The 14,446-nt window shown below is 59.6% G+C and overlaps 2 protein-coding genes across 5 annotated transcripts; one reads left to right on the top strand and one right to left on the bottom strand.

Moving 5' to 3' along the window:
- Positions 1–1,090: 1,090 nt before the first annotated feature.
- Positions 1,091–4,908, bottom strand: RPL18 (ribosomal protein L18). The gene is made up of 7 exons (XM_036307060.1): positions 4,757–4,908; positions 3,555–3,641; positions 3,097–3,204; positions 2,603–2,701; positions 1,880–2,003; positions 1,632–1,701; positions 1,091–1,206 (listed from the first exon to the last, which is right to left on the bottom strand). The coding sequence occupies exons 1-7, from the start codon at positions 4,757–4,759 to the stop codon at positions 1,131–1,133; spliced, it is 567 nt and encodes a 188-aa protein (XP_036162953.1). The 5' UTR covers positions 4,760–4,908; the 3' UTR covers positions 1,091–1,130.
- Positions 4,909–4,994: 86 nt separating this feature from the next.
- On the top strand, positions 4,995–14,367 carry SPHK2 (sphingosine kinase 2). Of its 4 annotated transcripts, none has more exons than XM_036307051.1 (7): positions 4,995–5,459; positions 6,564–6,709; positions 10,527–11,001; positions 11,775–11,924; positions 12,023–12,117; positions 12,214–12,329; positions 12,709–14,367. In XM_036307051.1, the coding sequence occupies exons 2-7, from the start codon at positions 6,677–6,679 to the stop codon at positions 13,802–13,804; spliced, it is 1,965 nt and encodes a 654-aa protein (XP_036162944.1). In that variant the 5' UTR covers positions 4,995–5,459; positions 6,564–6,676; the 3' UTR covers positions 13,805–14,367. The 4 variants fall into 4 exon arrangements, with proteins under 4 accessions (XP_036162944.1, XP_036162943.1, XP_036162942.1 ...); XM_036307050.1 differs by having other exon boundaries at positions 4,995–5,511; XM_036307049.1 differs by lacking the exons at positions 4,995–5,459; positions 6,564–6,709 and adding an exon at positions 8,997–9,211.
- The last annotated feature ends 79 nt before the right edge of the window (positions 14,368–14,446 follow it).

The following is a 14,446-nucleotide window of genomic DNA, read 5'->3' as shown; positions in this document are numbered from 1 at the left end:
TCAGGCTGCTACAGTGGGGAGAGCGCTCCACTGGGGGTCTCATTACCGGCCCATGACCTCCTCAACCCCTCTAGCCTGAGGGCAGCCTAGATAGGGCCACCTCCCGGGACTGGGTGCCCCTGCCTGTCCTCTGATCTATGCTGATCCCTGGTTTGGGGGCCTGAATTCCACTATCTCCTGCTAGCTGACTGCATACTTATGCCTAATGGAAGTTGGACAGGACCACTCTACGTCATTTGAGGCTCCTGACCCAACCTGTGGACCCCAATTCGTGCAACCCCGCCTTCCAATCCCAGCACCCAGATGCCCCCCTCCTCCAGGGCACAGCGACTAACCCTGCAAGAGAAGGAAGAGGAATAAAGCCAGGTCCCCTCTCCCTCCTGCCCAGCCAGCCCGCCAACCCCTGCTGCTCCTCTTGCCTTTTTGGGAGGACAATGTAATCCGGGTCTTCAAGCCTGAGCTTATTTCTGCTTCTTCCTCCGGCCGACTGGCCTCATTCATCAGGCTTCACCCTGGCATCCTGGGAACCCAGCCCCTTGTGTAAACACAGGGAGGGCCCACGCAGGTCCCCGGGGAGGCCTGGGGTGTGGGGGCCAGGGTATGAGGTCCCAACCCGGGAGCACTCACCAGGCTGCCTCCCCAGAGGCCAGCGGCCTGCCAGACTCAGGTTTCAGGAAAGGGGGTGCCTCACCTGCGCCCACAGCAGCCCCACCTCCACACTTCCCTGTCCAAGCCTGCCCAGTATCTTTAGTGCAGGGGAGGGGACCACGGGTCCTTTAAGAGGGGTGTGGCTGATCCCAGGAAGCAGGTGCAGGAACACCTGACACCTGGCTCTTGGGAAGGAGGCGGGGCCTCCTCAATAGCGGGCTGCAAGGGTCCAACAGGTGCAGGGGCCCGGAAGCAGCTGAGCAGACCTGACCGCCAGAGGGCGCCCGCAGGCTGAGGCGGAAGGAAGGCTGGCGGAGGAACACCTGGCGGAGGAGGGGCTAGTCTCCATGGAGACCTGCGCGGGTGTCCAATTCCCCGAACAAATGCCTCCTGGCCCACAGGCTCACCTCCCAACTCCACCCCCAGTAACACACACAGGCCATCAGCATCCAAAACCTTTAATAACATGATAAGATTCAGGGTTAGTTTTTGTAGCCGCGGCTGGCCCGGCGGCCTCTGGCACGCTCGAACTTCCGGCCCTTGGATCGCACGTAGGGTCTGTGGGGAGGAGAGAGGAGTCAGGGCCGATCGTAGCGGGGACACCGCCAGTGATGCTGCCTCTAGCAGCGCAGCCCAGGACAGGAGGGGGCCCAGTACTGATACCAACTGGGCAAGCCTGGCCGCGCAGGAAGCCAAGATGGCAAAGTGGGTGAAGCCAGCACCAGGCCCTGGGGGTCAACCTGAGAGCCCGGAGGCGGGTAAAATGCAGACCCCACCTGGGAGATGCCAACTCGGCCTAAACCAGCTGCCCCTTTAATACCAGCTGCACAGGGAGCACAGCTGTGAGTCTGGAAGGCGAGTGGGTAGGACGAGGCGGGGAGCTGTAGGGAGGCCGGAGGCTGGCTGGTCTGAGAAAGGGAAGCATGGCAAGGCCTCGACTGCACTGCGGGAGTCAGGTCTGAAGCACAGGCTGGCATACTCACTTGGTGTGGCTGTGGGGGGTTCCTGGGGCCTTGCCGAAATGCCTGTACACCTCGCGGCCCTTGCGAGGACCTGGGGGAGGGAAGGAAGGGGCAGATCAGGCAGAAACCCAGCACCCAGAGCTCCTGCAACGAGGCCCTTTCCTGGGCTCAGGCTGATGGGAGGTGGGGTGGGGAAGTCCCAGTCACACGGCTCACCCCCTCACTCACACAGGGACCTGGCCCCACCATGGAGACTAAGCATCGCTCACCAGAAAGCAAGACGGTGCCACAGCCCTTGGGGGAGTCCAGGGCCAGCTGGTCGAAGGTGAGAATCTTGCCCCCAGCCTTGAGGATGCGGCTCCGGGCGCGGCTGCTCACACGAAGGGCACACACCTAGGGGACACAGAGGACAGGTCCAGCCAGAGCCCCCTGCATGGCCGCCAGGGGCTGCTGGGACTTACGTTCACTGCCCTGGCCCCACAGAGAAGCCCTGCTGCCTGCTCAGCCCTATAACTAACTCCTGTTAGAGGGAGCAACCCAAGTGGACAACAGCTGTTTTTATCACTTTACTTCCAGAAACTCCTTAGAAGGCAGCAATTCAAAGCCATTACGCCTTACGGAAACTGAGGCATAAAAAGATTTAGGGCCTCAGTGGATAGAGCACTGGCCCTCGGACTGAAGGGTCCCAGGTTTGATTCCGGTCAAAGGCACATGGCTGGGTTGAAGGCTCAATCCCCAGAGTGGGGAATGCAGGAGGCAGCCAATCAATGATTCTCATCATTGATATTTCCATCTCTCCATTCCTCTGAAATCGATAAAAAACATATTAAACAAAGAAAAAAGGTTTAGGACTTTGTCCAAAGATGACAAAGTGACAGAGATCTAGACTCAAACGCAGGTTGTCTGGCTCAAGAGCCAGCAGTCAGCAGCGCCCAGAGGGGCTTGCCCAGGGACGCAGGACTTCACCCCACTCAGAGCCCCTCCCCACTCACCTTCAGTTTGGGCACCTCCTGGATCCTCACGTCATCGGTTATAGTCCCTACAACCACGGCGGTTTTGCCCTCCCGGCCAGGAAGCTTCATCTTGCGGATCTTTGGGGGAGGAGATCCACATTAGGTCTCGCCTGGGGTCTGAATCCAATCCCGCAGCTTCAGGCAACCAAGGACCAGGACAGCTGGCCCTAAGCCCACCCTCACCCATCTCTCACACTAGCACAGGCCTAAGCTAGGTTCCAGGTTTCTCAACAGACCTCCCCCAGGAGGGTCCTTGGCATCTAAGACTTGTGTTGCATGACCCGAAGCCTCAGGATGACCTCATGAAGCCACTGTAGCCACCCCACCTCACAAGGCCAAGCAGCCACGCCAGCTGAACTGAACTATAGCCCGAGGGTCAGAGCTCCAAGCCCACCCTCCCTCCCACAGCCCAGCTCCCGACACAATCCAGTTGCTCCCCGGGCGGGCTGGCTGTCCCCCCGGCAGCCCCTCACCATCCGGGAAAGGGACAGAGGCGGCCGGTTGGTGCGGCTCATGAACAACCTCTTCAGCACCACTTGGTTGAAGGTGGAGTTGGTTCTTCTGGCCAGAAATCTGTATAGCTGGAGGGAAAGGGAAAATGAGGAACGAGAACTTCCAGGCCAGACTCCCCTCCCTCCCAACTTTCTAGGGGCAAACAAATGCCTTCTGGCTTTCCCTGATCTCTGGGAGCTCCGGGGAGAGCCAGCCCAGGTCCATCCTGGTCAGGGCCCCAGAAAATCCTCCCCCCCTTCACCCCCAACCCCCCAGCTGTACACAACACAGAAGCTGGAAGCACCGAACTTCCAGAAGCTCTGAGACGTGAGCCCAGGGGCAAGCCGCTGAGAGGAGCCCGGGGCGACACGAGCATGGAAGCCCTGGACGTTGCAGGTTTGGGGTGGCCCTGCCCAAGGGCCACCGGCCCCCACCTCACCTTGACCAACAGCCTTAGGTAGATGTCCTGGCTCTTGGGCTCCTTGCGCCGAACCTTTCGGTCTTTGTTGTGGCGGATGTCGACTCCCTGCAGGGTAAAGGGGGGGACCGTAGACCCCACTGTGAGCTGCAGATTACTCACCCCGTGACCATTACCAATGATCGTCTCCCAGAGGGAGCCAGAGCCCCGGTCTCTGCAGACACAACAAATCCCAGGTCCACCCCCGGGAAAGTCGCTTCAACTCTCTGGACTTCAAAAGGACCCCCCTGTCCAAAGGGGCTAATCCTACATGCAAAGCCTTTACGTGGCACCCAGCACGTTGGGGGAAGTTTTAACACAGAAGCCACATTGACTCAGCCAACATTTTTATTTCTTTGTAAATTGACTCTTTCGATAAGGCGCGTAAGTTCTCAATGCTGCTCCCACGCATGGAGAAGGGCCGAAGAAAACATTCCCACCACCGGCCGGCGCTAAGAAGGAACCTTTACTGAGAAGGTTCCCACTTGAGCGTTAAGAAAACTCAGGAAGGGCCACCATTGCCACGATCCCCCGGCCTGTTTCGGGGAGGTTTCCTTTGCAGACTGTTATGCCAGCTGCCGTTTCACCAACACTTATGCACGAGTCCATGGTGAGCACGTCACACAACCTCTCCCCAAACTCGAACCTGAGAGGCAGGACTGCTGTGCTCCCATGAAAAAGATGGAGCAAGTCGGGCACAGGCCGGGGGAGCCAGATCACAGGGCGGGCGGGGAGCCCAGACTCGCACGGAGGCCTGCCTGTCCCCAAACCCGGGCTCGGGACGCTCGACACCCCCCCAGAACCCAACTTTTCGGGTTGGGGAGTGACAGGTCCGGGCAGGGGCGGCAGAAGGCCGGAGGCTGAATGGCTGTGGCACCAGCGCCTAGGATCCTGGCTCCGCCACTTCCTGGCATTTCGACCCCGGTGGTATCACTTAGCCACCTCGTAGCTCACCTCGGGCATCTATTCAATGGGAGCTATCATGGGAAATACGGGAGGGGTGGAGGCTGTCAGGACTGACGCATCCCTGCTCTTCGGGGGCCCCTAAATAGCCCCGCCACCACAGGAATCGCCTCCTTCGGACACCCCCAGGGCCCCTGCCTTCTTCTGGCGCGCCCCCAGCCCGAAACCGCGGTGGATGGAGGCGGATGGCCCAGCCCCAGACGCCTTCAAAGCTCACTCACCATGATGGCGCCTTCTGCTCCACCAGGTCCGGAAAGAGAGAGCGGCGCCGGGTGGGCGGGGAAAGCCTGCAGCGAGCGGCGCCTACGTGACGTCACACTAGCGCGACCCGGCACGCTAAGGCGAGTAGGGCTTCTCTATGGTGAATCGGACTGACGGCTAGATAGGCGTTTCCGGAATTGGGGGGGGCGGGACAACCAAAGAGGAAAAAGGGCCAGCACGTCGGGGCCTCTCTAGCCCTAGCCAGACCCTGGTCTCGATGCTCTTCCGGAAGAAAGGGATCTGGGAGCGAGACAGATGTCGCGCGCGGACCTGGGAGGACTGGTCGCGCCGGGACTCTCTGGCCCGAAGCCGACAACCTCTCTGTGACTTCAGGAGGACTGGGCAGGAAGAATGTTGGCGAGGAGGAGGCGGGGCAGGAGGGGCTGGTCTAGACCGCGGGGAAACCTCTGACTCCGCACTCGGGTCATTTCCTTATCAGACTGTCTTATCTGGTGTTGTGCTTCCAGGCGCGGCCGCAGCTTGGGAAGTCCTGCTGGAGGTCTAACCCGAGATCTTCCTTGCTGCAGCCCAGCCTGCATTTTTACCTTTTAGGTTTCGCTGCTCCCTCTGCCTCCAGAGGGCCCTTCCCTGATCCCTCTGCAGCCTCTGCCACCGGGGCGGGGGCGGCTTTTCTCAGCCAGAGAGATTCAAATGGCCCAGCGGGTTCGTGGTGAGGGATGTGCACGGTGCTGGAGCGCAGAGGAGGCCGACTGAGGTCTCGGGCTTGGGGGTGGGGTAGAGAGCGGGGATGGGCAAAAAAAAATTTCTGAGCGGGGAGGAGAGACTTACAGTGGTTCTCAACCTTCGGGCCCTTTAAATACAGTCCCTCACGTTGTGACCCAGCCGTAAAATTATTTTCGTTGCTATTCCATCACTGTAGTGTTGCTACTGTGAGGAATCGTGTTGTAAATATCTGATATGCAGGATGGTCTCAGGCGACCCCTGTGAAAGGGTCGTTGGACCGCCAAAGGGGTCGCGACCCACAGGTTGAGAACCGCTGACTTAGAGGGAGACAGAGATTTAGAGGGGAGAAGGAAGAGGCACCCAGAAGGGTAGTGGACAAACACTGGCCTTGGGGGGCAGGGGGGGTGAGGGGACCTAGAAAGAGGCGGGAAAAGGAGATCCAGGGAGGAGCAGAGACATAGGAATATTAAAATTCCAATAACAGTGATTTGGGGCAACTCATTTAACTTTCTCTGTGCCTGACTTCCCTTATCTACAAAGAGGGGGTGCCCATTAGGCCTGGCACATAGGATATTCTTCTGCGTTATATAAGTTAGTAAAAATGCATGGGACAATGCTTCCCACATAAGAAGTGCTCAATAAAAAATTAGGCCCTGGCCAGTTTGCCTCAGTGGTTAGAGCGTCAGCACAAGGACCAAAGGGTGGCAGATGCGATTCTCGGTCAAGGGCACATACCTGGGTGGCAGGTTCAACCCCTAGGCCCCCGGTTCGGGCGCAAATGGGAGGCAACCAATTGATGTGTCTTTCTAGTATCAGTGTTTTTCTCTCTCCCTTTCTCCCTCTCCCTCTCTCTAAAAAATCAGTGGAAAAATATAGCCTCAGGTGAGGATTAAAAAAAAGTAAAAATAGGCTCCACCCCTATTGATTGATTGGCCCAGACATGATGAACTGGTTGGGGCAGTGAAAAAGTTGACCTCTTCTCCGTTTCTCCCTTTTCGGAAAGGCCCTGGGCTTCAAACCCATCCAGCCTGGCCTCCTGTCGTCCGCCCTTGATACTCCTACTTATTCACTTCTCCTCCACAGCGCCCAAGGCCGGGCTGAACCATGAGGCCTGACTCCTGACCGTACCACCCTCCCATGGCCTCCCACGCAGGCCCAGCGTCCTGTTGATAACACAGCAGAGGGCTGGCAGGCGAATGGACATCTCCCAGCAGAGGAGCGTGGACCAGGTAAGGGTCTATCTACAGTCAAGGTCACCGTACCTGGGGGCAGTTCCCTCTTCCTCCTTGCCCCTCCCTGTGCCCTCATCTCTGTAACTTGGTTCTCTGTCTTTGAGTCCCAGCCTCTTTGGTCCATGTGTCTGCCTGCCTTTCTCCCTGGGCCCCAAGCTCAAGTGCCGTGTTCCCCTGTCTCTCTGTCTCACGGGGCTTCTGTTCCTCTCTCTCTGGGTCATCCTTTGGCAGGCATGCATATTACCTGGTGCTGTTGCTACTCTGGGTTGAACACCAGGTACATTGTGGGCAATAAGTGAACTCCTTCCTCCATTCATCTCCTTATAGAGAGCAAGCTCCGCCCCTCTCTCCTTTAGCAGGTGCTTTTCTCTCTACAATTCTGTCTGTTTCTACATCTCCCGATATTATTCTTGCCTTGATTTCTTTCACCTTCACCAGACCTTTGCCTCTCTCTGTTTCTTTTTTTTTAAAAAAATATATTTTATTGATTTGTTACCTCCTGCACACCCCCCCCCCCCTGGGGATGTGCCCGCAACCCAGGCACATGCCCTTGACCGGAATCGAACCTGGGACCCTCCAGTCCGCAGGCCGACGCTCTATCCACTGAGCCAAACCGGCCAGGGCTGCCTCTCTCTGTTTCTGTCATCATCTTTGCTTTCTGTCTCTTGGTCTCGGTTCTTCTCAGCCTCTGAGCCTTCAATATTCTCTCCCCTGGCCCTAGCCAGTTTGGCTCAGTGGATAGAGGGTCGGCCCGTGGACTGAAGGGTCCCGGGTTCGATTCCCGGTCAGGGCACACGACCACGTTGTGGGCTTGATCCCCAGTGGGGGGCCGGCAGGAAGCAGCCCATCAATGATTCTCTCTCATTGATGTTTCACTCTCTCTCCCTCTCCCTTCCTCTCTGAAACCAATAAAAACATTTTTTAAAAAACATTCCCTCCCTGTTCACCCCTGACCTAGTGGTCTCACAGACACTGTATCTCCCATCTTCCTTCCGTGTCTCTGTCTTGTCACGTAACTGAGTCACTCACTAGGCAGAAGTTTATGTCCTGCGCCACTCTGGTTTGGGCCCAAGGTAAATAGTTTGTGACATTTTAAAAAGTTGACATACAGTATTACAGTAGTTCCAGGTGCACATGTTACAAAATGACCACACATCCAGTTACCACCTGTCACTCCTACAGAGTTAATACAATATGTGACTGTAGTCCCCATGCTATACAATACATCCCTATGGCTTATTAATAATTTGTGAATTAAAGAGCCTCTCCTCCCTGGTTTTCATTCCAGAAGTGTCAGTCCTCTCTCTCTCTCTGTCATTTTCTGGGTTTTCTTTTTTTAAAAAATATATTTGATTGATTTTTTTACAGAGAGGAAGGGAGAGGGATAGAGAGTTAGAAACATTGATGAGCGAGAAACACCAATCAGCTGCCTCCTCCACACTCCCCACTGGGGATGTGCCCGCAACCAAGGTAGATGCCCTCGACTGGAATCGAACCCGGGACCCTTCAGTCCGCAGGCCGACGCTCTATCCACTGAGCCAAACCGGTTAGGGCTTCTGGGTTTTCTTGAGTCTTAACCTTGCACATTCTTAATTCTACTTCTTTGTCTTTGTTTATCTCTGCGTCTGCCTGACTCTTATCTTTTTTAAAAAATATGTATTTTTATTGATTTCAGAGAGGAAGGGAGAAGGAGAGAGAGCAACATCAGTGATGAGAGAGAATCATTGATTGGCTGCCTCCTGCAGGCCCCCCCCACTGGGGACCGAGCCCCACAATCCGGGCATGTGCCCCTGGCGGGAATCGAACCCGGGACCCTTCAGCCCGCAGGCCGGCGCTCTATCCACTGGGCCACACCGGCCAGGGCTGACTCTCTCTTAAGAGACAACACTCTCTCTCCAAGTCCGCCATGGCCTCGCACTGCTTCTCTGGGTCTCTTACTAACGCCCTTTGCGTACCTCTGGGTCTTTGTTGCCCGGGTTAGGGCCCGTCCCTCTATCAGCCTCTAAAGACCTCCCTCCAGGCCCCTCCTCTCTCTTAAATCCCATGGCTGGACCGGCCCCTGTGCCCTCAGCAAACATGGCGCCTGGTCCCTGGCGGTGGAGTCGTGACAGCGGCGAGGTGCGCGCGTGCCCTCAACTACAATGGCAGCGGGTCTCGCGAGCGCTCCGCCTCTCGTCGCTGGGCCCGCCCCCCGAGCCCCCTCATTGGTGCGTCTCAGACCAGCCGCACGGCCATTGGCTGAGCGGAGCCACACTCCCCGCCCCCGCCCCCCACACACCCCAGGGTCAGATGGGGGCGGTGGGTGCTGACTGGAGGGGCAGCTTGGAGGAGGACCAGGCTTGGGAGGAGGCTGCGGGGGTCCGGGCAGGGCCCCGAGTCTGGGGGGCCGTGGGACCAAGAGGAACCGAGAGACGCAGGCCCGGGACTGGGGTACCAGGGCTGTGGGATGGAGATGGAGAAGCAGAACCGGGGCTGAAGGATCCAGGAATGGAAACCCAGGTCTGGGGCCGGGTGGTGGAAATCGGGGAGGGGCGTGGGGGAGAGGAGGCCCCGGACACGGGGAACCGGAGACAAAGACTCAGGCTTATGGATTGGGAGACCTATGGATAGAGACCCAGGCCCGGGGCTGGGGACCTGCGGGGGTGGGTGGGGAGAATGGAAACCAGGCCAGAGACTTGCGGAGTAGAGACAGGGGACTCGGACCCAGGACTGGGGGAGATCTTGGGCTCTGGCTACACCTGAATTGGGGTGAGGTGGGGGAGCCTGAGGGAGCTGCCAGGGCAGGGGGCAGAGGTGACTCCCTAGGGTGAGGCCACAGATGGGGGTGTGTCTGGGGCAGCTGAGGCGAGGGACTGGCAGGTGGCTGGGTGGGCGGGGCAGAGGGGAACAAAGGTGAGGAAGGAGGCGGAGGCGGCAGAAGCCAGGCAGAGGGCAGGGGGAGAGCCTCTGGGGAGGGGATCTCAGGCCTGGCTCCGGGTCCCTCCCTGCAGAGCAGGCAGCCAGATGCCCAGGTCAGTGCTCAGGGCCCAGCTCGGAAACCCTGTCCCTTGCAGGTGCCTGCATGTGGCTCCTCTGGCTCTCGGACTCCTTAGTCCCTTTCTCAGTCTTCACTGGTGTCGGCATCTTCTACTGGTGTCGGCATCTTCTACCCCCTGCCTCTGTCTTCTCTTTTCTCCCCCTTGTCTTTTCGACCCTACGCTCTTGCTCTCCTTAGTGTCTTGCATCAGCCTGGTTTCATTTCATTAAGCTGTCTGTCTCCTCTCAGCGTTTCTCTGGCTCTCAGATCTCATCCCCCCTTTTTTTCTTCGTGTCCAGGTGTCTCTCCCTTGTTCCTTTCTCCATCTGGAGGTGACTGGTGTGTGGTTTTGTTTTTCTCTGCCTCTGCATGTCCCTTTTTGCCTGATTTCCCCCAAAGCCCTTATCATCCAACACACTGTCTTTCTTTATCTTGTTTTTCTGTTTTCTGATTAAAACATAAACTTTATGAAGGCAGCGGGATTTGTCCATTTTGCTCCCTGCTGTGTTTGCTAGGCCTGGCACTGTGATTGGCACATGGAGGGCACTGAATAATTATTTAGGGAATGAATGAATGAATGTTTGCATGCCTGGGTGTGGACCCTCCGGGATGCTGGCTTTCCTGTCCAACCGATGCCTTCCCTGCTGCCTCGGGGTCTCCCCTCACTTGTCTGGGCCTGTCTGTCTGCGGTGCACCTGTGATTGCTCCTCATTGTCTCTCCCTGTCCGCAGGCCCTGCCTATTTTCCTCCACCTGAAGAGGGGTCCTGGATTCTGACTCTTGTCCTTCTTTCCCACAGACGCCAGAGCAGGAGCTGAGCTGGAGCTGGGGCCCCAGGCTTAGGACTGTCCAGGACAGGGCCGGAGCCATGGCCCCGCCGCCGCTGTCACCCCTGGCCACCAGCACTCCACTCCTGCATGGCGAGTTTGGCTCCTACCCAGCCCGAGGCCCACGCTTCGCCCTCACTCTCACACCACAGGCGCTGCACATCCAGCGGCTGCGCCCGAAGCCCGAAGCCAGGCCCCGGGGCGGCTTGGTCCTGCTGGCCGAGGTCTCGGGCTGTTGCACCCTGCGCAGCCGCAGCCCCTCTGACCCGGCGGCCTACCTCTGCATCTACACGTATCCTCGGGGCCGGCGTGGGGGCCGGCGCAGGGCCACGCGTACCTTTGGGGCTGACGGGGCAGCCACCTATGAGGAGAACCGGGCCGAGGTCCAGCGCTGGGCCACCGTCCTCACGTGTCTGCTCCGTGGACTGCAGCTGCCTGGGAACGGGGGTGAGGTCCCGGGCAAGCTCGGAGTCTCTGCGCATCTCCCTCTGCGGGCATCTCTGTCTACTTTTCTGTGTGTCTGTGGAATGCCTGTGAGTCTGTAATGGAAGTGCTACCAGACAGGCATAGGCTACAGGAGGAACGAAAGCACAGGCCGAGGGAAGCTATTTGTGTCTGCTGCTCTCTCGCTAGGTTTTGTCTCTTCCTTCCCCTTCCATGGGTCCCGACCCCGGGTGAGTCAGAGGCTCCCGGGCCGATGAGAGCAGCAGACCGAGACGTGATCAGTCACCACCCAGGGCGCCCAGAGGTGGCAGCTAGGGCATTAGCCGAGGGGGGCCCAGAGGAGGCTTTCAGGCAGAGGACCCCCACCCGGGGGGGCCTCAGTTGGCACAGGAAGGTCAGGGTTCAAGGGTCCCCATCTGGTGGGACTTGGTCCTCCAGGGTCCTGCTGGCTGCGTGGGGGACGGTCCTAAGGGATGGTGACAGTCAGGGAGCCTCGCAGAGTGAAGCAACCTGATCTGGGATCTGGGTGTTGTTGGTGAGGAACGGAGCTCTCCTTCCTCCCACACGTGGGTCCAAAGGGCACTGGGATTAGACACCCAAGCCCTGTCTTTGTCTCAGAAGGGGGTGGCGTGGGCACGTGAAGCCTGGGAGGCAAAAAGAACGAGGCTCCGGTGCCAGCCCTCCAGCCGTCCACTGGGAGCTGTTTGCAGTTGCTGTTTCTGAGGTCAGGGGCCTGGGTCTCTGGCCTCTACCGACGCCTTCCCCTCTCTCTGCAGAAATCACCTCCCATCTTCTGCCAAGGCCACCCCGATTGCTTCTGTTGGTCAATCCCTTTGGTGGGAGGGGCCTGGCCTGGCAGTTGTGTAAGAACCACGTGCTGCCCATGATCTCCGAAGCTGGGCTGTCCTTCAACCTCATCCAGACAGGTAAGGGCGGTGTCAGGACGGAAAGTGAGGGCTTGGGGCCGAACTCCCGAGTCCTGGGGGTGGAAGAGCCTGCCTCACCTCCTGGTTTCCCACATCAGAACGACAGAACCATGCTCGGGAGCTGGTCCAGGGACTGAGCCTGAGCGAGTGGGATGGCATCGTCACAGTGTCGGGAGATGGGCTGCTGTATGAGGTAGGGCAGGAGGCCTGGGCCCCGAGCCCTGGGGGGGGGGGGGGGGGCTGTGGAGGCCAGGAACAGTACCCAGGTGTCTGGTTTCCGGCCCTCCAGGTGCTGAATGGACTCCTCGATCGCCCTGACTGGGAAGAGGCTATGAAGACGCCCGTGGGCATTCTCCCCTGTGGCTCCGGCAACGCACTGGCTGGAGCCGTGAACCAGCATGGGGGGTAGGTGGACTTTTCCTGCCTCCGGTGAGCCTGGGGGTACCCTGAAGGAGGGCCGGGCACATCTTCCCCTCCCGCTGCCAGTCCACTGTCAGGTTCATCAGCCTGGCATGTTTGCGGGTCTTGTTCCCAGTATCCCCAGAGCCTAGAACTGTGCCTGGGACACAGGTGACACTTAGTGAGTGCTTGTGGGATGGATGGAGAGGGAACCTGGCCCACTAAGAAGAGTCCATCTGGAGGTGGCCAGATGGCTGTGGGTGGGCCTGGGGACAAGGCCGGCCTGGCCCCCTTGCCGTCTGCCTGTCTCCTCCCCGCTCTGCACTCTTTCTCTCCCCCCACCCTGTTACTCTTTCTCACTGTCAATCCGTCTCTGGCTCTGAAGGTTTGAGCAGGCCCTGGGCATTGACCTGCTGCTCAATTGCTCTCTGCTGCTCTGCCGGGGTGGCTGCCGCCCGCTGGACCTCCTCTCTGTGACCCTGGCCTCGGGCTCCCGCTGTTTCTCCTTCCTGTCTGTGGCCTGGGGCTTCGTGTCAGACGTGGACATCCAGAGTGAGCGCTTCAGGGCCTTGGGCAGTGCCCGCTTCACACTGGGCACCGTGCTGGGCCTTGCCGCACTGCACACCTACCGTGGACGCATCTCCTACCTGCCTGCCACCGTGGAGCCTGCCTCACCCGCCCCCGCCCATGGCCTGCCCCGTGCCAAATCAGAGCTGACCCTGGCCCCCGTCCCAGCTCGAACCGTGGCCCACTCACCCCTTCATCGCTCTGTGTCTGACCTGCCCCTGTCACTGCCTCAGCCTGCCCTGACCTCCCCTGACTCACCGGAACCACTCCCCGTCCTGTCACTCAATGGTGGAGGCCCAGAGCTGGCCAGGGACTGGGGCGGTGCTGGGGATCCTCCACTGTCCCCAGACCCACTGCTGCCCTCGCCCCCTGGCTCCCCCAGATCAGCTCTACTCTCACCCATCACCGAGGGGGCACCCGAAATGCCAGCATCCTCTGGGCTACTGCCTCCCACCCCTGATGGTGACCCAGTAGCCATCTCTACTGGAGGCCCACCAGACCACCTGCTTCCTCCCCTGGGCACCCCACTACCCCCAGGTTGGGTGACGCTGGAGGGGGACTTTGTGCTCATGCTGGCCATCTCCCCCAGCCACCTGGGGGCTGACCTCGTGGCCGTCCCCCACGCGCGCTTTGATGACGGCCTGGTGCACCTGTGCTGGGTGCGCGGCGGCATCTCGCGGGCGGCGCTGCTGCGCCTTTTCCTGGCCATGGAGCGCGGGAGCCACTTCAGCCTGGGCTGCCCGCAGCTGGGCTATGCCGCAGCGCGTGCCTTTCGCCTCGAGCCGCTCACTCCTCGCGGGGTGCTCACGGTGGATGGGGAGCAGGTGGAGTACGGTCCCCTGCAGGCTCAGGTGCATCCGGGCCTAGGTACGCTACTCACTGGGCCTCCAGGCCGCCCTGGGCGAGAGCCCTGAACCTCGAAACTTGGAGCCTGCTAATGGGCGGGGCCTACATTCCAAGGGGGCGGGGCCTTCGCTCGGGGCGGGGCCTGGCTGCTAGTTAGGTCGGAGGCCCCCACGTGCAGGGGAGCCCCTGTCTCAGGACTGTGCCCGCCTCCCGGGGACCAGTGGTGATGCTAGAGGGTGGCCCGAATGCCAGGGGGTGAGGGCCATTAGGGCCACAGGAAAGTGGGCCCGCCCGGGAGGGTAGTGCCTGGCCAATGAGGGCGCAGCTCAGTCCAGACCCTCGCTTCCAGCTGCTGGAAGACCAGGTCGGCTGGGGGCGGAGCCTCTCGTACCGCGTCCGGGCTGGCCAGCCAGGGCCGGGTCTCGCCCTGTCCACTCCGGTGCCTCCATTGAACTGGCCAGGAGGGGCAGGTTCCCCTGGGCCAACGCTCACATTTGCACTAAGGTTCCGCCCCGTCCGCGCGGGCGGGAAGTTCATTTCCCGTTTTCTGTCTCCTGTGCGTCTCCAGACCCCAATCTTCAAAGCAATTGAAAAGGTCTATGCAATAAAGGCAGTCGCTACATTCCTCTTAGACCCTCGCCCCTGCCTCCGTCCGGCAGCCCGTGGGAGGGGGTCAGGGTCGGCACTTGCAGCAGCTCCTGCCTTTCACG

This window comes from Myotis myotis, unplaced genomic scaffold (genome assembly GCF_014108235.1).
Source record: "Myotis myotis isolate mMyoMyo1 unplaced genomic scaffold, mMyoMyo1.p scaffold_m19_p_45, whole genome shotgun sequence".
In the NCBI taxonomy this organism is placed as follows: Eukaryota; Metazoa; Chordata; class Mammalia; order Chiroptera; family Vespertilionidae; genus Myotis; species Myotis myotis.
The sequence above is the reverse complement of the archived record's forward strand: the minus strand, read 5'-3'. Positions and strand labels throughout refer to the sequence as shown.